Source organism: Zootoca vivipara, chromosome Z2 (assembly GCF_965207765.1).
Source record: "Zootoca vivipara chromosome Z2, rZooViv2.hap1.1, whole genome shotgun sequence".
In the NCBI taxonomy this organism is placed as follows: domain Eukaryota; kingdom Metazoa; phylum Chordata; class Lepidosauria; order Squamata; family Lacertidae; genus Zootoca; species Zootoca vivipara.
This window is the reverse complement of record NC_142585.1, coordinates 27851298-27877667: the sequence shown is the minus strand read 5'-3', so window position 1 is coordinate 27877667 and position 26370 is coordinate 27851298. Positions and strand designations below refer to the sequence as shown.

Below are 26370 nucleotides of genomic sequence, written 5' to 3'. Positions count from 1 at the left end.
TCCTTTAATTGTCACCATGGAATTTCTAAGAACTTTTCAAATATGTTTAGGAGGATTGTTGTTGTTGTTTAGTCGTTTAGTCGTGTCCGACTCTTCGTGACCCCATGGACCATAGCACGCCAGGCACTCCTGTCTTGCACTGCCTCCCGTAGTTTGGTCAAACTCATGTTCGTAGCTTCGAGAACACTGTCCAACCATCTCGTCCTCTGTCGTCCCCTTCTCCTAGTGCCCTCAATCTTTCCCAACATCAGAGTCTTTTCCAAGGATTCTTCTCTTCTCATGAGGTGGCCAAAGTATTGGAGGATAAAAGCAACATAATTCTTGCTTTGTTCATTGATACCAATGTAAGTTGATGCCAATTTGATATTGCATGGGCTGCTCAATATCCCTTCTTTGAATTTTTGAACTGAGATATAAAAGAATAATTTTCTTGCCTACATTTTAAGTTAGTGTATTTATTGTAGGGTGGTTTTTTTTGTATTTTTACTTATGATCACAAGGAATAACAGCAAAAGCATTTCCTGTAGTAGCTTACACCATACTGGAATGAAAACATCTGTATCATTTATTGCAACCTTTGCCATTCCATGCTGGCTGGAGCTGATGGGAGTCCAAAACATCTGGAGGGCACCACATCAACAAAGGATGGTTTGTTAAAAAATTGTGTATATAAAGCAACTTTAAGGTCTGTTATAATGTTTAGTTTTTTTTAGAAGGTGGAACCCATTGTTATAGCCTAAGATAATCAAGAATCTTTGAGCTACAAAACAACTTTCAAAACTGGATAACAGAATAAGTATTATAAAAATGAATATATTTAGCAGTTTCCAAGGACCCACTCAGGAGGTGAATTATTTGCTTTGTCTGTTCATTTCACCCACCAGTAGTTAATATTTCTGAAAACTATACACAGGGCCAGACTTGGAACCCTTCCATATGTCCTTTTTTAATTGTGCATTCATGCTTATTTGTGCTCGTGATGGTAATGGGATACCCTGTTTCTCATATTTTAAGACATACCCATAAAATAAGACATAGCAGGATTTTTAAGCATTCAAGGAATATAAGCCATACCCCGAAAATAAGACATAGTGATAGGCGCAGCAGCAATGCTGGCCGCGGCAGGAGGAGGAGGAAAAAAATAAGACATCCCTTGAAAATAAGCCATAGTGTGTTTTTTTGAGGAAAAAATAAATATAAGACATGTCTTATAATATGAGAAACACGGTAGTTATATTCAAACTAGCTTTCAATACTGTTGGTGTCTGCAAAAGTTTTGGGGCCAACATATTGCTTCATTTCCAATCAGTGTGTGTCCTGTAACTTCCTACTGAAATCTGGTAACTTTTTATACCACAAATCTTACATTTTATCTTTTTTGTCAAACTCAGTGCTTTCCCCCTAGAAAAATAGGTGCCAGTACTCACCATGAAGTTGTTACAGTGTCACCCTCGAGTACCCCTAAAAGTGCACTGGTCAAACCTAAGTTGCATTACATTTTAAGAGTGCACTCCAGATACCAGTACTGTAATGGGAAACATCAACTACTAAAGCAGAATGGGATGTGGACAGTCCAATACAGTATAAATCTACCCATAATGCACTTTTGCTGTGTCAATGACATATTGTAGACTACACCTGCAGAAAAACCACCAATCTAGGTGGCCCGACATGATAGTTTTTGGTAGTTTGCCCCCTTTATTGTAAATAATAATAAAAAATTATGTATATAAAAAGAATAATTTGTTGTTGGAGTGGACTGGGCTATTGGGTTGGACCCCAGCTGTTTAATTCTTTCCTCTTTGCTAACTTTTCTCCTCATAATTGCTCTCAAGCTGCCTTTGTCTCAGAGCAGAGTGCTTCTAACAATGAAAATAGCTAGAGGAGAAAAAGGTTAAGCAGCCCATTCCTGCATTGCTCCTTCATTTAAACTTGAAACTTCTCGTTTTGTTTTTTTGTTTTGTTTTGTTAAGCATAGCAGAAAGATACAGGTAAGTATGTGGCATTCTAGTTTGGACCTCAACCTATGACTTTTTGAAGATGGCTTTGGATGCAAACAGGCCAGGGTAAGCTTCTTCCATCAACAACCTGCATAGAAATCTGTGCAAATATTAAGTCAAAAGATTTGGCAGACTTTGGTAAATTTGAAACTGATTTCATCTGCTCTTGTATATCAAATTTAAGAATTTTTCTCTGTAACATCTTAACAAATCAAATATATGCAGTTAACTTAGGTTCAATTCAGATAACATGTCAAACCATGGTGAAGGAAGCTTGAGGCTGCAATCCTATACCTATTTAGTAAATCCCATTGAATGTAATGGGGCTTATAGGGTCCTCATGTTTCATACTTTATAGAGGACAGTCTCAAAGGGTTATCCAATCCATGTTTGGTCAGTGGTGCCACCTGGGCCAGATTTTGGGACAATGGTACAATACCCCACTGAGCAGAATGAGCAGGAAGGTCCTCAAATGCAGCAAGAGAGCCTTATCACATTTTGAGGTAAAGGAGTGTATATAAAGAGAGATAACATCATAAAACTATTAACTTGGGGATAAAATAATGTATCTGTTTAAAAATACCACTAGAAAGGAATGCAAGGCTTGGACTACAGGCTGAGCAGGAACACAGATCACCTGGTCACACTCTTTCCCACTATGGAGATATGCACCAAAGTTGTATTTTAAATTATAATTCTTTATTAATTTGCATCTATACATGTAAATCAGAACATGCAAATCTGTGCCCTCTTATTTGATTATGTGTTTCATGTCACCTTCATGGTGACATGAAAGTGGCCAGGACAGTGATTTCCTTCTGAGTACAGTTATACCTCTGGATACGAATGCTGCGGGTTACATACAACACAGATTACGAACACGCCGAACCCAGAAGTAACAGAATGGGTTACTTCCGGGTTCGGAGGTTCGCGCATGCACAGAAGCGCCGAATTGCGACCCGCACATACGCAGAAGCGCTGACGTGGGTTGCGTACTGCTCTAGATGTGAACAAGGCTCTGGAATGGATCCTGTTTGCATCCAGAGGTACTACTGCATTGTTTCTGTGTGGTGTCTGAAATGGCAAGACACCGTTTTGTCCAGAAGCTGCTGCACTACAAGTGGGGAGTAAATTTATGAAGCTGAGCAGACAGAATGTGAAAGCACACCTACAGCCCTGAGCCATGATTTTTCTTTGGTAGACAGATTGATACTATTTAAATAGGATTACACTAACAGGTTATAACATTGTATGGTCTACATTTACAGTAGCACACAAATCCTGGTTAAGTTTCCAAATGATAGTGCAAACCATAGTTTGGCATGATGTCTCAAATGAATTGTGATATGAGGGATGTATGTTTCTTGAATATTGGGATATGTCAGGGCTTGAAGTGGGAACTCATGGTCTGAGGCAGGTACCATGGTGCACTCAAGTCACAGAACCCTTTTCAGGTACAGAAAGAAATAGTAGCATTGAGCATCAGCCCCTGGGATTAAGTGGCAGTAGGCCTTTGGTACTGCCAGGCCTTCTACAGCTACTAGGAGCCTGGCACTATGTCCTTGTCCTGGTTACTGACAGAGTACCCCACAATTGGGTCAGTGGATCACAGGTGGGGAAAGGGGAGTTGCAGTTTCCCCATGGCATCTCATTGGCCACTTGTGAGAACACAGTGCTGGGCTAGATTCAGCTGTCAAGCTCTTATATTTTTAATATTAAACTGAGAACAACATGCAGCTTCCAACACACTGGCCTGTTTCAAATAGTAATTTAAAACATGGTTAACATTATTTAGCTCAAGCCACAGCTCACACAGGCATCTCCTCTTCCACAGAGTGAAAGCTTCTGCTCTTGGTTTTGGCAAAACCATAGTTTCTCATTATGGATGAAATCCAGGGAACTGTGGTTTGATCATTGTTATTAACTATAGAATTAGAATAAACGACAGGTCCCTAAGTTTGTATGTAATAAAAAACTGGTGTAGTCAAAACTGAACATAAAACTTTTAATTTTTGTTCTCTCGCATTCAAAAAGATACTGGAATCTCACTGCAGCTATTTTCCCTCCAAACCAGGATGGAGAACGTGTGACCCTCTAGGTGTTGCTGGAATCCAGCTTCCATGAATCCCAGCCAGCATGGTCAATGGTCAGGGATGATGAATGTTGAAACCTTGCAACATCTGAAAACCACAGGTTCCTCATCACTGATAATACTCAGCTTTTGTGGGCGCAAATTAGGTGCAGATGAGTATCACATTTAGTACTGCAAAATATGGATGGAAATGTGGCTTCTCATTTGTCTTAAGGTGTCATTGGAAATACACATCATTACCTTCTTTTGGCAGCTGCTGCATCTAGGTGCATATCTAGGTGTTCTCCGAAAACAAGACACCTTATATTTATTTTTCCTCAAAAAACAAAACACTATGGCTTATTTTCAGGGGATGCCTTTTTTTTTCTCTCCTCCTGCTGCGGCCAGCATTGCTGCTGCGCCCATCACTATGTCTTATTTTCGGGGTATGGTTTATATTCCTTGAATGCTTAAAAATTCTGCTACAGCTTATTTTATGGCTATGTCTTATTTTTGGAGAAACAGAGTAGGTATGTGCAACCCCTTTTTGCACAAGAGTCTCTCCTGTTCAGTTGAATTTTAGAAGTAGATTTTAGTTAATCAATAATTTAAAAATCAGAACTTCAAGAGTACCTCCCCTTCTCTATTAATTCTGGTGTCCAGAGCAACCCTGATGTCATTTAGTTGAGAATATCAAGACATGAAATCATAAGCTCCCCTGCTTCAGTACAAAATTTAAACCACAGGAATCTTGAATTAAACAATGGAATGGAACATAAGCTGGTGATGTGCCATCAAACTTATTTCATGGCTTCAGGTTAGAGATGTGAAGACCCAGGAAAAAATAAAACAAAACCGTTTTATTTCTTCTAATCCCCCCAGCCTTTCCCTTCCCCATGACATGTGAAAGGATAGATAAGTTTGTTTCAACCTGGGCAAACCTTCAGCTTTTAGAAGTCCATGATAAATACAATGACAAATACGAAGAAACGAACTGATTGTGGTGGCTCAGAAAAAGAGGTTGATTAAAATTCATGTAATACCCCCCCTTGCTTTGTCACACCTCTGTTTATGGATACGAGTGCTTTATGTCTGCTTCACATTGTGGAGGACTGGGAGACACAGGGTGGTAATCAGTGCTAACCCTGCTCATGGTTGACCCAATACTAACTTAGCTACATTACTCTCAGTGGGTCTACTCTGAATAGGACTTACTTGAATAATTTTCAGATCACACAATCATTTTCCTTTACTATAATGTTGGTGGTTTCTCCTGTTCCTGGAAGGGGGAAGGTTCCACCTTTTCCTCATAAATTGGAAAAAAAAGAAAAAAAATGCTAGGTTGATTGCAGTTCAGCAGTTATAGCTCCATTTGTAATATTTGTAATTATTAACCCAAAATTATTTACTTTTAATATACCAAACACAATAATTTAATGGCAAACCGACCCCCCCAAAAAAATTCCCCATGGATTCAAACATCCGAAAATTTTACATTTGAAACATCCAATCAGCAAAAAGTTGGCTGGTGTGTAACCTCCACACTAAAAAGCAACATCTGCATTTGGACAAGCAAACTCAGCAAATTTGCAGAGTGTCCTTATTTTGCAAAATTTATTGCTAGTCATGAAAAGGAACAAGGAGTTTGCTCTCAAGCACTGGAAATATTACTTAGCTATGTGTCAAGGTTCCAAATTTTTATCAGGCATTGCCCATGCACCTTCAGGCATAACTTTTTAGCCATAAGTACTAGAAACTTCTGTTTAAAATGAAAGTTGTTCTTAGGAAGCTGGATTTTGTGCCTAATACTGCACTGTGTACTTTTCCTGTACTTCTGCAGAAACACAGCATATGCCCAGTCCTGACAACAAGCTACACCGACTCAGTGTAACCCTTAGTTTCCTTGTAATTGTAATTAGCTCCACCCTATTAAGAGAACACAATAAAAACATTTTAGAAAGAACATTGCTCCATGTAAAAATTCTTCAGTCTCAAATCAAGCAAAGTATGGGGCATACAAATCAAGCAAAGACTTGGGGCATTTATTCCAAAAAAGTTTTTCCAGCCATAACCCCCTTTCTTTCTGTCCCTATTTGCAGTCTTTGCAGTCAAGAACACAAGGTTCCCAGCTTGAGCTTTTGCCACATCACAAGTGACCTTGCCAAATGATGTATTGCTGTTTTCTCCCAGGCCTTGATTTGATGTGAAGTTCTCAGTATTTTACAAATGGCTGTTGTGATGCTGGGGCTGGGGAGTTGGGTCTCTTGCAAACAGCTTTGGCATTCCCATTGTGAACTGTAGTGCTCCATGTACCCATGCTTTATCATGTTCTTCCTTTAACACAATGATCTTACTGAGATGCCACAACTTGCTGGAGATTTCCATTGTGCTGTAAGCCATTCATTGGAAGAGGAGCAGGTGGTGGAGGTGGTGGGAATAAACTACCAGCCATTTCTGAATGAGTCTGTGGGTCAGGCATTGGGATGGGACTCATTGAACCTGAGTCACTCTGGATGGAACTAAGGCTGCTGCCATCAAAACTTGTCATTTTCTTCTTCATTAATTTTCTTTCTTTGGCTCTTCGGTTCTGGAACCAGATTTTTACCTACAAGGGCAAATAATATAATGGTTTCAGTTGCTTACCACAAAATTATAAATACTTATGTCCCTCTTTATATGCCTTTCTCTAATTAAATCACTGGGAAGGTGTCTGTTGCACATTTGGGTCCAATGTGAGGGGCAGCAAAACAACAAAATGGATGTATTTGCCACCCTTTACATTTGTTGATAGACTCTGTGACATCAGACAGAAAGGCACAGACATTGTGCTTCTAAGAAGTTGTGTGCAAGCAAGCAGTGCCATCTTTAGTACCCTCACCTAACGTTACAGACACACCACCATCATTAACGTTTGAGTGAACTTACTCAACTTCTGGTGGCAGCTTGTGCCACCAAGATGGCACCACTTCTAGATATGATTTCCGTTCATGTGTCTTAACAATTGGATACTCTTGCCCAGTGCTTTTTTTTCTTTTAAAAAATGTTTTTTCCTACTCATATTGAAATACTGCCCCTCAATGAGGCCCAACATAGATTCACAAAATGTTTAGGGGTATGCATACCCCCATGTAGCCCCAGAAAAAAGCACTGCTCTTGCCTCCCAGGCTCTGTTAGAGATATTATATGGGCAAGAGAAACAAGTGAATCAGAAGTTGAGAGAATTACAGTATTGCCTGATATTGAAATGAGGGGGCAGGTATGCAATGTGCCACTATTTCTTACTGTGAGAATAGTAGTGTTATGAAGCACACAATAGTGTTCCCATTTTTGAAATATTGATAGATATCTTAGATGCCTGCCATGAAAAGCTTCATCTAATGACTCCTGCATATCAAACCACTGTTAAAGCGACAGAAGCAGGCTGTGCTGGTTTTTCTCTGATAAGTTGGCAACAACTTGGGGGGAGGGGGACTCATAGTTCAGCACAGAGCATGTACTTTGCATACATAAAGGCTCAGATTCAATCCCTGGCACAGGTGGCAAATGATGGGAAAGTTCCCTACTGCTGCCTCTCAGGGTAAAGAGTGAGATAAACAGTGTGACCTGATCTAAGGTACATTCCTTTCTTTCCAACCTTAATGCAGCCTTTGCAAACCTGATGCCATCCAGGTATGTTGGACGACAACTTCGATCAACCACAGCCAACATGCTAGTTAGCTTTTCTTAAAGCATACTTCATGCATTCCACAAGTTTTCACTCCCATTTCAAGCTTAAAACCTTAAAAATAACTATACAGAGTCACCTTTAGTACCACCTTTTCAAAAATCTGAGCAAAGACTCAATAAGGTGTGCTTAATACCTTGTTCATGGCAATTTTTGTCTATTTATAAATAATAAAAACATTTAGACCATTTATTGATAAAACATTATTAAAGTGAACAGCCATGGTGAGTTGAACTGAGCCATTTTATACATACCTCCCTTGAAAGCTTTGCAATTTTTGTTTTAACACCACCAAAATTTGGTCCAGTAATTTACCTCTTTTGTATTGGAAACCATACTCTACCTGTCTCTCTGAAAGTCTCAGGTTTGCAGCAAGTTCAGACTTTCTCCTGATTGTAATATATCTATTGTAATGAAATTCCTTCTCTAGTTCTAATCGCTGATGATCTGTGTAAACAACACGGTACTTCTCTCTTGTCCTTGTTTTACCTGTTCAGAAAAACAAAAACAAAAACAAAATACGCATAGGTATTTCTAAACCAGAAAATTTGGCATGTCTTATGTTTGTGTCTTGATTGACTGAAATAAAGATGTATACATATATTATGGAGAGTGCCAGGATACACACTCCTGCATACTCTCGCTTTCTTGACAGTAGTAGTTTGTATGTGTATACATTCCTGCATTGCAGGGGGTTGGACTAGATAACTCTTTGGGTCCCTTCCAGCTCTACAATTCTATGTATGTTGTCTCCTGATAATGAACTATACAGAGAGAGAAATAAAGGAAGTGTGACTGTGCTCCTTGATTTCTTTGTGACTTTCAGTACCATTGATCATGGTATCCTTCTGGACTGGCTCAGTGGAATGGGAATTGAGGGCCCTGTGTCCCAGTGGTTTGAATCCTACCTAAGGGGACAAATAGTAGTGGTAGAGTGCTTCCTGGCTTCCTGGCAGTTATGCTAGGTGCTGCAGGGCACTGTTCTATCCCCAATACTACTGTTCCTTCCTTCCTTCCTTCCTTCCTTCCTTCCTTCCTTCCTTCCTTCCTTCCTTCCTTCCTTCCTTCCTTCCTTCTTTCTTATACTGCCCTTTACCTGAGGATCATAAGGCGGTTAACAATATAAAAACACAACAAATACATAAGATAGTAACAAAAACAATGATCCCACCACAACCAACACACAGTTGGAAAGGCCATAGATTGTTTAACTAGCCAAAGGTTTGGGAGAAGAGGAATGTTTTCCCTGGCGCCTAAAGATTTGTAACAAATGTGGCAGGCTATCCTTCTTGGCGAGAGCATTCTGCAATATTCTACATAAAGAATAGCATTCTATCCCCAATGTGATTTAATATCTATATGAAGCTACTGGAGCCAGCCATTTGGAGTTTTGTGTCACGGTGCCATCAGTACGTTGATGACACCCAGCTCTATTTCTCCATAACATCTGAAGTAGGAGATGTCATGTAGGCTTTGGACTGGTGTTGGGATGAGGTGAGATAAGATAAGATAAGCTTGAATCCTGGCAAGATGGATGCACTGGGTAAGTGGATCCTGTGGCTGAGAATATGGGCTATTGTTGCGTTCCTTGACATGGTTACTCTCCCCTTGAAGAAGCAGGTATACAGTGTAGCACAGGCATCCCCAAACTTCGGCCCTCCAGATGTTTTGGACTACAATTCCCATCATCCCTGACCACTGGTCCTGTTAGCTAGGGATCATGGGAGTTGTAGGCCAAAACATCTGGAGGGCCACAGTTTGGGGATGCCTGGTGTAGCAAGTGCTTCTGGATCCAGTGCAAGTCACTGGAGGCTCCAATAGCCTTAGTGGCTAGAAGCACCTTTTACCAACTGTGAATGGGGTGACAGCTACAGCCATTCCTCAACCTGTAGAGCTTGACCACAATAGTTCCAGCACTGGTGACTTCAACACGTGCCCTCTTTGAGGGAGGACACAATCTAACACAGTGTGGAAAAATTAGCAGTTAAACCTGGTAATTATAGATGTACTCAATGCTCCAATGAGAATAGCAATGTCTGTATTACATTTTTATAGGTGTTTATAAAGGCTTGAGTGGGGTGCACTATTTGAACCAGTCCTAAATTGATTAATCATTCTGCAAACCCTTTTAATACTGGCCCTCAGGACTCTCCTAAGCCTAAGCCACAACCCTCAGCAGCCCTGCTCCATACCCTCCCTGAGTTTTTTGCCTGTCTGGAAGGTGTCCTTGATCTCTGATTGGCAAAAAACTCTTGATTGCCAAACTGAAAAATAGAGAGGGGTGTGTGAGTGTATGTAGAAACAAGCCTATGGTTCAAAGGCACAATTTACATTTGTTGCTCTGTCTACTTTTACCTCAGGCCCCACTCACCACTGGCACAACACCAGCCCTGCAAGAAGAAAATGTGACTCTGTAAAAGGTTCACCATCCTTGCTTTCCCTAGTTCTTTACAATTAGTACCACTGCTTTACTTACTCAATATCATAAGGCAAATAGGGTACCATCTAGCCAAAATGAAGCACATTTGATCTGTTTGCTATGGGAGAGTTAAACATGTCCTCAAGCAATGTGTGGATTTTGCCTGTGGATCTTGGTATTGTCTCAGATCAGGTGTGAAGTTATTCTTCTTGAGGGAAACATCCAACCTTTACCTTCTTTTAAATAAGCAAGGAATTGTATGTTGCAATTTGCCACAGTTACCTAATTTTCAGACTTTGATTTGATTGTACAGTTTGTACAATCAGCCCCAGAAAAGTCAACAAATATTCCATTGAAATAAACAGGACGTAAAAGTGCTTTATTTGGGCTGAATTGTATTTTGCGTTTTTAAAGACAACAATTGGAACACTGTCCCATTCATGTGTGTGTGTGTGTGTGTGTGTGTGTGTGTGTGTGTGTTTGGGGCACGTGGGGGAATATAGTGATTCCCAGTGGTTTCTTGGGCTCTAGCCCCTTTAAAAAAACACACGTGAGGAAAGTTTTTGTTGTCTCTTGTTTCAAAATTAATTATTATGATGTGCAAATGTGAGGGCAGAGCCATTTAAGTGTTCATTTGTAATCTTTTGTGGAAATCAGGCTGTTCTAAATGCCATGAAACTACTCACCTGATGTTTGACCTGTATTAGGATACTCCTGTTATTTTACCAGTCTGTGACTCAGCCTGAGTATTGTGTGGGATGGGAAGGGGGTGGGGGAAGTTTTCCTATTGGCCATAAAATTCACAAAGTGTTTCTTTTGAACACAATAAAAGCAAAGATCGGGCCTCTTTATTTGCTGTGAAAATTGTCACTCTTTCCGGCAGTATAACTGCTAAATAAAAGGAAGAGAAGGAAGAGACAGGGATGCACATCAAAGCTGGAAGAGGTGTCAAAAGAGGGTCTGTTGCTTGACATGGCAGATAGGCCTCTGAACTGAAGACAATGGTTGGAACGGCAAGACATGGCGGGGTGGGGGATGCTCAGACCTCACAGCTAGTTTACAAAGCAAAATAAATTAGCATGAAAACTGCCTCTGGCTCACCCTGTCCTCCTTGCTTGAGAGTTGCTCCTGTTTTACATCATTAACATCCTCTTTGTCACATGAATTAGTCTATGTCTGTGACTTCTGCAGGGTGATAAAAAAAGAGGCCATGTTGATATTCTCGTTTGTGTGATGGGGACACAGTTCTAATTATACACATTAAATCTACTTCAAAGCAACAAAGAAATGGTCCTGGGCAAAAATGTGAACGAGATCTGAAGCTCAACTGTTAGCATAGTGACTGATGTAATTGTCAAACTTATTATAGAAGTGGGGGATACTCGAATCTAGCCTTATTTTGGGTTGTATTCAAGTAAGTCCTACTTAGAGCAGACCTACTGAAATTAATGGGCCTAAATTAGGCACAACCATTAATTTTAATGGTTCTACTTTGAATAAAACATATTTGAATACAATCCATTGGTTTTACCACTTAATTCAAGGATCACCATTGGCCATGCTGGCTGGGGTTGATGGGGGTTGGGATTCCAGCACTGTCTGGAGGGCCAAAGGCCTATCTTAGTCCTCATTTCCTTGAAACAAAGCTTTATAATGTTTGACTCTCATTCACTGCTTGGTATATGAGTCTCTCTTATCCGTCCCTTATTTATCCCTCCCAGCGACGAAGGAACCATCTCTGGCACCTGGGGCACTCCGTATGGCTGCTGCTCGCGCGTGGCGGCTGTATGGGCAGCTGCACGAGTGGCATCCCATACGGAGTGCGCATGTGCCTTAGCCCGTACGGACGCCATGCAAGCGGCAGCCCGTATGGACTGCGCATGTGCGGCATCCCATATGGACTGTGCATGTGTGGCAGCCCGTACGGTCACTGCACATGTGCAGTCCATGCGGGCTGCTGCTTGCACGGTGTCCGTACAGGCTGCTGCATATGCACACTCCGTATGGGATGCCCTTGAGTGGCAGCCTGTATGGAGTGCACATGGGGGGAGGCAGGGGCCATCTTGTCACCTCTCCCAGAGTAGCACCCCCTCCTATGCTCCTGATCCTTCCACAAAGTTTTAAAGGGGTTTACTGTCATTTTGCTTATGCTATTCTGTGAGGTGCCATGTACTTTCATGGTATTAAATAACTGATATAGGACACAATCCTATGGCAGGTTCTTCTGAGCAAGCTGCCTTAAAATGAACAGCAGCTGTGGAAGAGGAGCTAACATAATATGAGGTCTTCCTGGAGAATTGCACTCTTAGCTTGTTGATAAATTGAAGTGTAATCCTCATACTTTCTTCTTTCATGCCCTTTTCTCCAAATTAGACTACTGCAATGGGCTGTGCATGAGGCTGGCACTGAAGACTACTTGGGATATGTAGCTGTTCCAAAAACTAAAATAAAAAGTACTATATTGCTGGGCAGGAATATAAACAGTGGTACCCCTGGTTATGAACTTAATTCATTCCGGAGGTCCGTTCTTAACCTGAAACTGTTCTTAACCCGAGGTACCACTTTAGCTAATGGGGCCTCCCACGCGATTTCTGTTCTCATCCTGAGGTAAAGTTCTTAACCCGAGGTACTACTTCCAGATTAGTGGAGTCTGTAACCTGAAGTGTTTGTAACCCAAGGTTACACTGCATTGCCAATTTTTGAACTTAACTTGTTGTCCGTTTATGAGCACAATTCATAGTGTTGTTGGTTTCAATCTTTAAAGCACTATTGTTTTAACAATTTTTATATGTTGTTTTTGCTTAAATCTGTTTTCATTGTATTGTGAAATTGCTTTTATGTATTTCATAAGAAGCTATTAATAAATTAAATTAGTAATAAAACAACAATAAAGTATATCTGAGGCTGCTGACAGGTTAAGATGAATCTTAAGAGATGAGGCCAGTGCTGGATTTATGTATAAGCTAAACAAACTATAGCTTAGAGCCCTACTCTCTTGGGGACCCAAAAAAAAATTAAAGGAAAAAAACACCTGGATGTACATTTCCAAAATTTAAGATAAAAACAAATAAAATAAACCTACATACAGCAAGTGTTTTGTGTTGTGTAGGCGCTTATCATGTAAGTAATGGGGCCTGCCTGCTAGACTGCTCCCTAAAATATCACTGGTTAGATACCTATTAGGTCCACAAATTACCATATAGCATATATTCAACACAAAAAACAGTGACAATTTGTTGTTGACAAAGGACAGCTGGACATATAAAGGGCCCCATTACCTTCAGTAGCTTAGGGCCTCATCAAACCTAAATCTGGCCCTGGATGAGGCAGATAGAGACCAGGTAGAGACATTTTGGTGTTAGCACACTCTCTCTGCAGTTTTCTCACCAAAACACTGACTTTTCCCTACCAGGCAAAGACTTTTATTTACCCAGACATTTTCAATGGTCTCAGGTTTACAATTCTGTAGCTCCTGGGAGGGTGCCCCAAAGGCTATAGGAAGCACCAATTCTCTCTCCCAACGGAGAGAAAGCTTCTGCCCCAGACAGGGTGAGCTGGTGCAAGGGAATACCACCACAGGAACCCAGACTTGCCCTCCCAATACCGGTATTAGAGGACCAAGCAAAAGCTCAGATCCAACAGCTTTCTACTCCGGTTAATGCCTCTAGGTAACTACCGGTACGTTAGCCCTAGATTTTATTTCCTTCCCAGAGTTTCCAGCAGGACAAAAGGTGTATTTATTCAACATTTATTCTTATATTTATATGCTACTTTTCCTCCAATGATCTCAAGCTACTGTATATGGTTCTGCCCCCCTCCCCATTTTAGTCTCACAACACTCCTGTGGGGTAGTGGGGTAGAGACTGATTGCCCCAAGGTCACCCAGTGAATTTCATGACTGAGTTGGGGTTTAAACCCAGGTCTTTGAGCTCCTAGTCTTTAACTACACTGGCTCTATATTGGTTATTTTTTTTAACCAATAAACCAAAAAAATTAAACCAAAAATATATATATTGTTTTAAAGGACAAGAGCACAGCTGTGGCCCACCCTACCTGGTGTGTCCAGGAGGACATTGGATGAGGTGGATGAATAATTTTCAGTAGTTCTCTCCTCCACCCCTTCTGTACTATAAGGGTTGTATTCAACTTACTTTTACAGTGTAGCTCCATCAATGGTTTTATTAATTTCAATGGGTCTACTCTGAGCAAAAGGTGTTTTTTTTTAAAAAAAATTGAGTTTCGCATATTATGACCGACAGTTTCCTTTTATTTTTCTTACAGCTAATAATACACAACCACCAAAATCAAATCAGCAACCAGAGAGTTGTGGGAAGGATGCACACCAAAGCAGAGTAAGTATCATATTCCTTAAATTACCGTACATGTTCTCAGGCCCGCTTTAGGATTACATTCTTAATCTACCTTTTAATCTGTCTGTAGATCTGGTTGCAGAGAGTGATTCTTAAGTTGTTCTGCTGCTTGATTTATTTTTTATTTAATAATTGTGGTTCTTAAAAATTGTTCTACACTTGGTAGGCATGCACTGGAAAATTTATCTTAAAACATATTGTAAAAACGTAAATTCATTTTCCAGATTCCTCCCCCAAATTTTCTCAGTCTGTGTCTTAAATTAATATGATTATTTTTTATCACTCGGTCTCATGTAGGTCTTTAAGGCAAAAATAAAATATTGATGGGGGCTGGGGGGCTGGCTGGCTGATATTTGCCTTTATGTATCTTGCCTTGACTCTCCTGTTTCCATCTTGCAGAATTGTTCTGAAAAAGAATGGTAGGATAATATATACAATAGGCATCTATTGTAGCTATACTTAGCATTTATATAGCATTTTAGAGTGTCCAAGTTGCTTCACATATTTGTACATTGTCTCTTTCCTATGTACAACAACCACATAAGGTAGGCCATTATTAAAAGCATCCCCATTTTCAAGAAGAGAGATGGTGGTTTCCCTAGTGAATTCATGGCTGGGGCAAGATTTGAAACAAGGACCTATCAGTTCACAATATTAATAGTGACTGCACGACAAAAATAAACAAAGGCTTACAGCCAAGTGGCAGAGCATCTCTTTGCATGCCAAGTGTTCCAGGTTCAATTCCAGGTAGGGCTTGGAAATACACCTCTCTGATACCCTTGAGAGTTGCTATCAGTCACTGTAGAGGGAATATTAAGCTAGATGGGCCAATAGTCTGGCATGGTGCAAGACAGCTTCCTAAATTCCTGTCAGTACTGACATCACAGTACAGGCAACCCCCCCCCCATTTATGTGCATTCAATATGTGTGTGACCATGTATAGATGCAATGTGGTGAACCCAAAAGTGACCTGGAAACGTCATAAATACATCACTGAAACATCACTAAAAGGGCAGAGCTGGTGTTTACAGTCTTTCTTAATGGAGTTCAGGTTACAGGTAGGTAGCCGTGTTGGTCTGGATCGAAGTAAAATAAAAAAATTCCTTCAGTAGCACCTTAAAGACCAACTAAGTTTTTATTTTGGTATGAGCTTTCGTGTGCATGCACACGAAGAAGTGTGGTCTTTAAGGTGCTACTGAAGGAATTTTTTTATTTTAATGGAGTTCAGATATACATGATTTCACTGATGTGCACCATGCCTCAGAACATAACCCCCACATAAATGTACAGTGGTACCTCAGTTTACAAACACAATTGGTTCCGGAAGTCTGTACTTAACCTAAAAGTACCCATTGAAAGTAATGGAAAGTGGATTAATCCGTTCCAGACGGGTCTGCAGAGTACTCAACCTGAAGCATACTTAACCCGAGGTATGAGTGTAATTGGTTCCGGAAGTCTGTACTTAACCTGAAGTGTACTTAACCCGAAGTGAACTTTCCCATTGAAAGTAATGGAAAGTGGATTAATCCGTTCCAGACGGGTCCGCGGAGTACTCAACCTGAAGCGTACTTAACCCGAGGTATGAGTGTAATTGGTTCCGGAAGTCCGTACTTAACCTGAAGCGTACTTAACCTGAAGTGAACTTTCCCATTGAAAGTAATGGAAAGTGGATTAATCCGTTCCAGACAGGTCCGCGGAGTACTTAAACTGAAAATACTCAAACCGAGGCGTACTTAAACCGAGGTATGACTGTATATTTTTATCTAAATAATTGGTGAAAGGGAGCAAAAGTAAACCCTGGGCCAGAGAAAATGTCGAATTTAAAAACATCAGAAAAACCTGGCTGCAGGATCATGCCAAAGGCCCATCTAGTCCAGCATCCTATTCTCACAGTGACCAACCAGATGCCTCAAAAGGAAGCACACTAGGAGAACCAGAGTGCAGCAGCACTCTTCCCACTTGTGATTCCCACTAACAGGTGTACATGGGCTTTCTGCCTATGATGGTGGAAGAAGTCTTAAAATTCCAAGTATGTGGAGATTCCACATATGGTTTCAAGGGCAATCAGAGCAACTGTACAGAGTTACAGTTAAAAGACAAAACTCTTTTGTATGTATTTTGGCTATGGGGAGCTAAAGTTTGCTATTTTTCCCTCCTGAATCTCATCTCTGCATGTGATTAGGATCAGGAAAGCAACAGGGAAAAGCGACAGTCCATTGTACAGGATTCCTAAGTTAAGAGGCCTTTGAGGGTGGCAGGCCTGATTGGAGAAGGAAAGAAAGCAGATGTCTGGAAAACGTTTGGGGGGTAGATTGTTATGAGAGTCCCCACTTTATCTAAATTGTATAATTCAGTATTTGAATGATTGGTATTAATAATTGTATTATAAATTGTTATTGTCATAATGAGGATATTATTGGACAGTCCTGTAATTGAAAACTAATTAAAAAATATAAAAATAAATAAATAAATATTATTATTATTATTATTATTTAAAATATTATAAAAAGTCAATATTCATCTATTTACACCAATCACATCACCCCCAATAATTTGCTAAGAGTGTTTTGGGAATTATAGCTCTATGAGTGGTAAACCACAGCTCCCAGGATTCTTTGGGGAAAGCAATGAGTGCTAAAGTGGTATAAAAGTGCTTTTAAACTTTCCACTTTCAGGAAACTCATTCTACATTTACCTTTCTGCCTAATGCAGAAAATTCTTGAGTGGGGTTGTATTTGTATGCAGAGAGCATATTTGGTATCTATTGACAGACCTTTCAGTGATTTACAGTATTTTTTAAGTTTAACACAATTTTTATACTGCCTGATTGTAAACAAACAAACAAACAAAATCCCTCTAACTTGCTTACAAAACTTGTAGCAGGACAAGAGTTTCTGGCTCTGACAGGAGTTTATTGTTTAGTGGTAGTAACAAGAGAAGTTTCCTGGATTTCCTGAAACCGATAATGGATTAACAATCCCTGGAAATATTGCACTAAGCCCTGCAAGAAAACAAAGGAGGGAGGGAAGGGCAATAGGAATCATACAAATATATATACACAATGGTAGCTCTTGACCTAATAACCATGGAACCCTGGTTTTTTAGACTGTGATTGTTACACCTGAACTGGGCCTCATTATGCACTATTTTGCATTTGATTCTGTTTAGTGAACTTTAAGAAAACAAAGTAGATCCCAAAAGCCAGTCAATCTCTGTTTCATGGAAAAGACACAGACACAGCACATGGCATGGACCAAGTTTCTCCTCACCATGAGGTTGTACCTTGAAAAAACCCATAACCCTCATGCAGCAGCAGAGGAAGATCTGGAGTGGAGTGAGCATGAGAGTGTAAGAAGTGACCTGCTGGATCAGGCCAATGGCCCATCTAGTCCAGCATCCTGTTCTTACAGTGGCCAACTAGATACCCATGGGAAGCCTGCAAGCGGGACCTGAACTCCACAGTGCCTTCTCCATTGTGGCATGAGAAGGTGGCACCAATAATGAAATGTGATGACAAAAGGGTGGAGGTCCAACTGGTACAAACCAAAGCAATAGGCTCTCTGCATTTGAAGGGGATATTTATTATTTAAAGGCAGGTCTGTTCTCTCTGGGCAAACATAGTACTCCAAAAGGAGTGCTCAGCTTCTGGTCAAACGGTCTTGCAGAGAAAGCTAGCCAGTGTTAGCAAACTCATCAAGGAACCCCTGTTAAACTTCTTGAAAGCCCACAATACCCTTGAAAGCAGTTCTCTTCTCACAAGGGAGCAGCTGCAACTGTTGGTGATAAATACACTATATAAAGCAGTTGAACCAAACAGGAGAAGTTTGGCCATCTGCTATGTTAACTACCAAGTCTTTGTAGCAGTATATGCTTGACAGCAAGTCTACAAATTTATAAGGCATGCATCATATTGGTTTTGTCGTATTTAAAAGCTTTAAATCTGAAAGCTCTGGCTGTTAACAGGCTAACAGATGACTTGATGTTGACCTCAAACACAAAGTCTGTCTGCATGTGTCTACGTTGTTGTAGCGGCTATCTAAGACTGCAGTGGGCAGCACTTAGAAACATAGCTCAGTAAAGACATTTCATAAGGAAACTGGTGTGAATTGGGTCAGGTAACTAGCTCTAAAAGGTTCTGTTCTCAAGAGTATATACCAAGGGGGGGGGAATTGTGTTTCTAATTGGTTGTAGGTTCTGTTTGGATTCTATCCAGAAGATCCAATCTCTTAGTCAAGGTCAAAGCAGAGCTCAGTTCTGGAAAACAATAATCTAAAAAAAATATTGACAAGCTGCTTTCCAGAGTTGGTTATCACTTAATTGTGTATAGCACAGTGGAGGAAAAATGCTCAATAGCAAACCATTTTTAAAATATGCTTTAACTGAGTGTTCTTGCCTTAATTGTTGGCCACTTGGATTGTGTACAAAGAAGAGCTGCTGATATTCCTGATGGTAGAGAGCATAGCATCCGAAAAGAGCATTTGAATAAGCACTTTTCTGCCAAATATCCTTAGGGCAGGTTCTATCAGCTGCCCTGATTTCTGGAAGCAAACAAGCACTGCTTTGTTGTGCACTGTTCATGAAATGTTCATGACACCTTGTTGGCTACTGCAGAGGACAGAATGTTGGACTGGGCAGCTCAATCTGTTCCTGTTTACAGGACAGTTCTTATATTATTAATTTGTTAGGTTCTAAAGGGCTCTAGCATGGTGTGTTTAATTTTAGTTAGAATTGTCTACCAATCTGGTTTTGCATTGTGAGGCAGGAAGTGTTTGTTTATCTTCAAGGCGCCACGAGACTCCTTGTTATTTTTGTTGCCACAGACTAAAACGGCTACCCCTCTGGAATTTGTTATTTTTGTTAACATAAAAATATAAGAAGAAAACTGTATTAGGCCAAAGGCCTGCCTCATTCAGCATCCTGTTCTCACAACGGCCAATCAGATGCCTGTGGGAAGCCAGCAAGCAACAGCATCTCTCTCCACATGTGAATCCCAGCACCTGGTATTGGGACATACTGTCTCTGACACTGGAAGTAAAACAGTTATTGAGCTGGTGGCCATCACATTATTGGAGCAAATTCCACAGTTTAGCAGTGTGATGTGTGAAGATGTAATTTCCTTTTTGTGTCTGGTTAGATATATCAGATAGATCTAATTGTTCTATTGTATGTGTAGGCTGGGCACTGACGACAAGGAGCCACGCTGCAATATTCTGTGCATGTTTGCTTGTAAGTAAAACCCCACCCTGTTTCAAATGTGGCTAACAGTGCAATCCTAATCATGTCTACTCATAAGCAAATCATATTAATTCAGAGGTCTTCCTAGGTAAATGGAGTTAAGATTGCAACCTTCAGCATGTGTAAGATTTGAGCCTCAGAGATTTAAACCTAAGAAGGGCAACTCTAGGTACTTACATAGCAGCATTTTTAAAAGTCGGTGTGGTGGTTAGAGTGTTCCAGGAAATAAGGGTTCAAATCCTCACTCAGCTGGTTATTGTCTCAGCCTAGCCTACTTCACAAGGTTTATGTGAGGATAGAACGAGAAGGTAACCCATGAGTTCCTTTGATGGAAGGTGGGATATGATAATAAGAGGCCTCAAAAGCAATGTAGAAAGTTATTTGAAAATTATTTCAGTGGAGACCTTTCCAGTAGCCTGTTTTTAGAGAGATACTTTACCACAATCCTTCACTTGGAAGAAATAATTTAAACCATTGATTAACCCCTTGAGATTTACATGCCCCAGCATTCTATGAGGCTTGATTAACAGTAAGCCATAATATCACAGTTGAGCTCTTAGATGTTCAAATCACTGATCAGAGTTTCCTGTACTTTACATAATCAGTAAGGAGTAATATGTTTACACTACTCTTTTCACAACCAAAGGATTCAATTGAAAGCTAAATACATTTAAGTTTTGCAGTACAGTACTTAACACACACACACACACACACACACACACACCGCCCTCAATAGCACTTTTGCACCTGCAAAAGTGTGCCTGGCTCATTTTGGGATCCTGGCATTATGCATTATGTTATGGAGCACCAGGTATTAACTTCCACTGTCAAACCACACAGTAGCTGTGGTTGTTCAGGATTCTTTTTTTAATGCAGCACTTTAAAACCATAATTTTGTTATTCATTGTCCATAGTAGTATAATTACTGTGTTTAGTAATCTGACAGTTGCCCCCTCATACACACACACCACACCAACACCTTTGTTCTAGTCCATTATCTAACAAATATTTTCCTGGGGTTCTAAGATATATTTTATATAATTTTTATTTCACCAGCTTGCTATTGAAACTCCTATGAAAAGATCAAGCTGGTTGTGTGTTAGATCCCTGCACCCTCTGAGCTTGCATAGCATTTTAAAGTGAAGGATGACCTTTCATCTACTGTTTCCATTTGAAGTGTTAATGCATGAAACCCTATAAATTGAACATATAACCATGGTGTGATACTGCAGACCTCCCTCTCATGTAGACCTCAGAAGATGTGAAGCTCTATGTGAATATAACTTTTCTCCTTCAATACCATTTTAGTTTTTCAGTCATACAAGTGGGAAGAAAATGTGAGAAGCTTACTCTTTAAAGAGCCATATATTCAATTACAGGGCTACCAAAACAGCGCGTTCTGCTGTTGTATATGGGAGTAAGCACCATATAACTTTGTGGAACTTAATTCCTATAAACAGGCATAAGGTTATGTTGAATATTTTTTTAAAAAAAATATTTGCAGGATTATCTTATTTAAAACACTTTGGGTGATAACAAACTAAACTATACTCAAAGTAGACCCATTGAAATCAATTCACGTAAGTCATACTCAGAGTGAACCCATTGAAATCATTCAACTTAAGTCCATTTATTTCAGTGAATCTCTTTAAGTATGACTTAGATTGATATTACCCCAGTTCACTTTCAATTAAAAATTCTCTTATCCCGCTCCCCAAAACCCTTGTTTCTGCACATTGCATGCGGTGAATATTTCATTATATTTGATCTTACATTGATACCAGGACAATAAATCAAATTTGTTCAAAAGCATAGACAACGTCTAGGGAAGCAATCTTTTTCATCTTGAGCAAGAGTTTTGTATTCACTTGCAGAGGTGTGTGGGTGGTGAGATGGGACAGAATAATGCTAGAGATTTCTGTGTATAGATTAGACCTCGCCAACATACCTGTTGAAGTGGATTGGACTGTTTTCCTCATCCATTCGTAAGAGCTGTGTCTTTGACTGTGGGGAGAGATTTGCTCTGCATTGATTGTATTTACAGAAGGTAAAGCCCCTGATCCAGCGGGATTCAAGGAGTTGTAATCAGCAGAACTATAGGAAATCTGCCCAGGAGATGATCCATTCATTTGCGTAGTGGTCACAGTGTTGGAAGGTGCTGGGCCATAAGCATTCCAGTCTTCCCTTTGCAGGCCATAATGTGCTCCCCAAGCCCCTGAAGGTTGTCCACGGTGGTCCATATTTTGCATTGGATGGTATCCCATGTAATCTGCGTAGGGTGTTGTGGAGGCAAAGTTTTGTGTCGGCAGGTTGTTGTTGTTGCTGTTGCTGTTGTTGTTGCTGCTGCTGCTGCTGTTGCACCTTACGGATCCTGGATACATGCTGCCTTCTTTTTCCAAAAGATAACTCACATACATGATGCTCATACCCTAGCTTTGTCCTGCCAAGGCATCCTGCTTCTACTCCTTTGAAGTAACAGCCCCTCCTCTTTCTCTCACTCTCTTTTTCTAGCCCCAACTGGCTCTATGAATGACATGCTAGCCCCGAGGTCTCTTAACTACACATGATTAACAATAGTATTACCAGGTGCTGGGCCAACAGTTTACTAAGGTTCTATCTGATGTCACAGATAACTGGCTGCTCTCAAGCAACATTTGCATTCAAATGAAGGGTTAGCCATCCCAACAACCCCACCTTGCTGCCAATTTGGGTGCTTCCTTTCTCACAGATGCTCCATGTCCTGACCTACTGGTTTCCCAAATCCCCAGACAGACAGGGCACAGATTCCACACATTTATTTATTTATGCAAAAATAAAATAAATAAGAACAACAAGTATCTTATTCCATCATAAATGAGTTATGCACTTGCTGTGTCAGACTAACACAGCTGACCCTCTAGAATTTGTTTTGTCAGTTGCAGCAAAAAGAGTCAAGAAGAGTCTTGTAGCATCTTAAAATCAATTGTTTTGTTTTGGCACAACCTGTTGTCGACTGTACAACCTCTGGCATCAGACAAAGTGGATTCTTTTCTGTGAAAGGTTATGCCACAATGCAATGCTTAGACTACAAGGTAGGAAAGCTTCCACTGAAATATACTGGAGATTTGAATAAGGCCATCTGATAGGCAAGTTCATTTTTTTGACAACTCTTGGGCTGGGATATTGCTTAGGGGCTTTTGTTGAGCCGAGGGTTGTTGCTGTTATTGATATTTAATTTTTGTATCTTTATTTTGCATCTTTATTATGATGCATGTGTAAAATTGTTCCATTTGGTTGTGTACTTTTTGATGTTTTATTTATTGTTTCTGCCTACTTTTGCTGTGTTTTGATTGTATAACATTTTTCACTTTGTAAGCCACCTTGAACATTGTTTATACTGTGGAAAGACGGCATACAAATAAAATGATGTATGTAGATATTTATGCATGCAGTGCTTTTTTGCTAGGGGTATGCAGCAGTACGCATTTTGTGAATCTTTGTACTTTTGTCTATTTACTGTATTTATTTTTCCTGATTTGAACTATAAAATGGGGATTTTCTCGAGTCAAAATGAGAGTACCCCTAAAAATTTTTAAAGAAAAAAAATCACTGCCCCTAAACATTTTGTGAATCTATGTTTGGCCTCATAGAAGGGCAGTATATCAATATGAGTAGGAAAATGAGAGAACCCCTAAACCAGCGTTTCTCAACCGCTGTTCCGCGGCACACTAGTGTGCCGCGAGACGCTGGCTGGTGTGCCGTGACGTGCGGCGATGAGAAGGGCGATTTGCATTGTCATGTGCCTGGCGGCCGCCAATAAGCATCACTGACCGGCCGGAAAGGAAGCCGGCCGGGTCACGACGAGGGGCGAGCGCAGCTCTCAACAGCCACCACCACGGGAGGGTGGTTTTAGACAAACTTAAAGAAGCTGGATGGATGAGCTCAACCTGAAACTTGCTGAGCAAAGGATTGTGCTGGCAGAGAAATCAGCGGCTTGTGAAGCCTTATTACAGGAGATTGCAACCAACACAGCAATTGGCAAGTGTTTCTTACAGTCATAATTATATAGTCAATATAGGGCGGCACAGAGTTAATTTTTTTAACTTTTTTAATGGTGGTGTGCCTCATGATTTTTTTCATGGAACAAGTGTGCCTTGGCCCAAAAAAGGTTGAGAAACACTGCCCTAAACATTTCTTTTACAGAAAAAAGCACTGTATGTATATATCGTTTTTTACTGAAGATGGTAATCTTCTTTGCTATGTCAGAGGAGTGTGTCATTCCCTCTAACCACTAGGTGGTACATTACCTAATCAATGACTCAAAATTATTATTATCACCCGGTACTTCACCCAAGGGACGCTGGTGGCGCTGTGAGTTAAACCACAGAGCCTAGGGCTTGTTGATCAGAAGGTCGGCGGTTAGAATCCCCGCGTTGGGGTGAGCTCCCGTTGCTCGGTCCCAGCTCCTGCCAACCTAGCAGTTCAAAAGTACGTCAAAGTGCAAGTAGATAAATAGGTACCGCTACAGCGGGAAGGTAAACGGTGTTTCTATGTGCTGCTCTGGTTCGCCAGAAGCGGTTTTGTCATCCTGGCCACATGAAGCTGTACACCGGCTCCCTTGGCCAATAGTGCGAGATGAGCGCTGCAACCCCAGAGTCGGTCACGACTGGACCTAATGGTCAGCGGTCCCTTTACCTTTACTCCACCCAAATCACTGGAATGGTGCTGGTTTGTGGGGTGGTGGTACTTACTTGACCCCCTCTCAATGGCATCACTGTCGCCTACTGGGAGGCAGAGGGGTGAGGTAGTGGTGAGGTCAGCTTGGTGCAAACATGAGTTGAAACATGGTAGAAATGTCAAATTGTCAGTGGCAATTTAATTTTCCCAGGTCCAATTAAAGTTAAACACTTAAACATCACATGACGTAGTTAACTGGGCTTCAGTGTATTTACAATTGGCTGGTTCCCTCCAGATGTTTTGGAGTGGAGACTGGGGCTGATGGGAGTTGTAGTCCAAAGTGTCTGGAAGGCTGAACTAAGCTTAGAAACATTCTAGCTGAAATAAACAACAAGGAGTCTTGAGGCATCTCTTTCAAACTCTCTTTTAACAGATTGAAGCAACTGAGAATGAGTTGCTTTCTATGAAGTGCTTTTCTTAGATATTATGAGAATATCTCATAAAAATGCCATTTAAAAAAACAATGCAAGAAAGTTCCATGTTTAAACATTTAAAAGTTATAGCTGAAAATAATCAGGAGGATGATTCCTACCAACCAAGAAAGAAATATGTTGATTTTTAAGTGTGAATTGTCTTGACGCTGTTTTTTTTATGAGTGAGCAAAATATAATCAGGATAATTAGGGGGGAAATACAGTCCCTTAATGATGTGATATTTAATTGCACCTTTATGAATGAACTGACACATTAGAGCAAATCTCTGTTGAACACATTCAACGTGTAGTGAATTGGTCCATTGTCTCAATGTGTGTGTGCGCCCTTAGACACCTCCAATTTAACACCTATTCCCACAATTAGAAAATGTGAAGTAAGCAGGATCTTTTGGGAATGTAACTATGTTTAGAGAAGGATGTTCTTTTTCAAACAGGATTCCAGCATAGGATGAATGACTTGTGATTGTTTCCTCAAGATGCATTCTAGAATGACTTTCAAACAGATTTACACGACTGCTTCTGTAGTGTTTAATTCATTGATTCTGGAGTCTTGTAGGCAGAATCTTCATGATACATCTGCAGAGGTTGTAAAAACATCCTGTGCTCTTTCATACTGGTGTCCTTAAAATATTATGCTGAACGCTTTCCTGTCCCTACCAGTGGAAGACATTGGCATGGTGTGAGGAAATTGTTATGTATATATTCTTCACACAGTGCATATAATCATAGAATCATAGAGTTGGAAGAGACCACAAGGGCCATCCAGTCCAAGCAGGAAACACCATCAAAGCATTCTTGACATATGGCTGTCAAGCCTCTGCTTAAAGACCTCCAAAGAAGGAGACTCCACCACACTCCTTGGCAGCAAATTCCACTGCCGAACAGCTCTTACTGTCAGGAAGTTCTTCCTAATGTTTAGGTGGAATCTTCTTTCTTGTAGCTTGAATCCATTGCTCCATGTCCGCTTCTCTGGAGCAGCAGAAAACAACCTTTCTCCCTCCTCCATATGACATCCTTTCATATATTTGAACATGGCTATCATATCACCCCTTAACCTTCTCTTCTCCAGGCTAAACATACCCAGCTCCCTAAGCCGTTCCTCATGAGGCATCGTTTCCAGGCCTTTGACCATTTTGGTTGCCCTCTTCTGGACACGTTTCAGCTTGTCAGTATCCTTCTTGAACTGTGGTGCCCAGCACTGGACACAGTACTCCAGGTGAGGTCTGACCAGAGCAGAATACGGTGGTACTACATAGTTAAACTATGAAATTTGCTACGACAAAATGTAATGATGACCACTAATTTTAACAAGTCAAAAAGATAATCTGGCAAGTTCATGGAGAGAGGCTGTTAATGACTACTAGCCATTATGGTTATGTTCTACTTCCACTGTCCGAGGCAA

The 26370-nt window shown here is 40.6% G+C and overlaps 1 protein-coding gene and 1 long non-coding RNA gene across 2 annotated transcripts in view; one reads left to right on the top strand and one right to left on the bottom strand.

Annotated features, from left to right (window-relative positions):
• The window catches only part of LOC148686600 (uncharacterized), a 93271-nt gene that overhangs the window by 14678 nt on the left and 52223 nt on the right, over window positions 1-26370 (top strand). The window contains exon 2 of the long non-coding RNA XR_015948675.1: window positions 14496-14566. This is a non-coding gene — a long non-coding RNA (uncharacterized LOC148686600). The remainder of the gene's footprint in view (window positions 1-14495; window positions 14567-26370) is intronic.
• CDX4 (caudal type homeobox 4) lies at window positions 6422-22245 on the bottom strand. The gene is made up of 3 exons (XM_035113159.2): window positions 21768-22245; window positions 8139-8284; window positions 6422-6676 (listed from the first exon to the last, which is right to left on the bottom strand). The coding sequence occupies exons 1-3, from the start codon at window positions 22243-22245 to the stop codon at window positions 6422-6424; spliced, it is 879 nt and encodes a 292-aa protein (XP_034969050.2).

Coding starts and splice junctions, on each gene's coding strand:
- CDX4 (XM_035113159.2), bottom strand. CDS start 22,245: ATGAGCATCATGTATGTGAGTTATCTTTTGGAAAAAGAAGGCAGCATG. Junction 8,285..21,767: donor AGTCCAATCCACTTCAACAG/GTATGTTGGCGA, acceptor TTTTCTGAACAG/GTAAAACAAGGACAAGAGAG. Junction 6,677..8,138: donor TGAGACTTTCAGAGAGACAG/GTAGAGTATGGT, acceptor TTGCCCTTGTAG/GTAAAAATCTGGTTCCAGAA.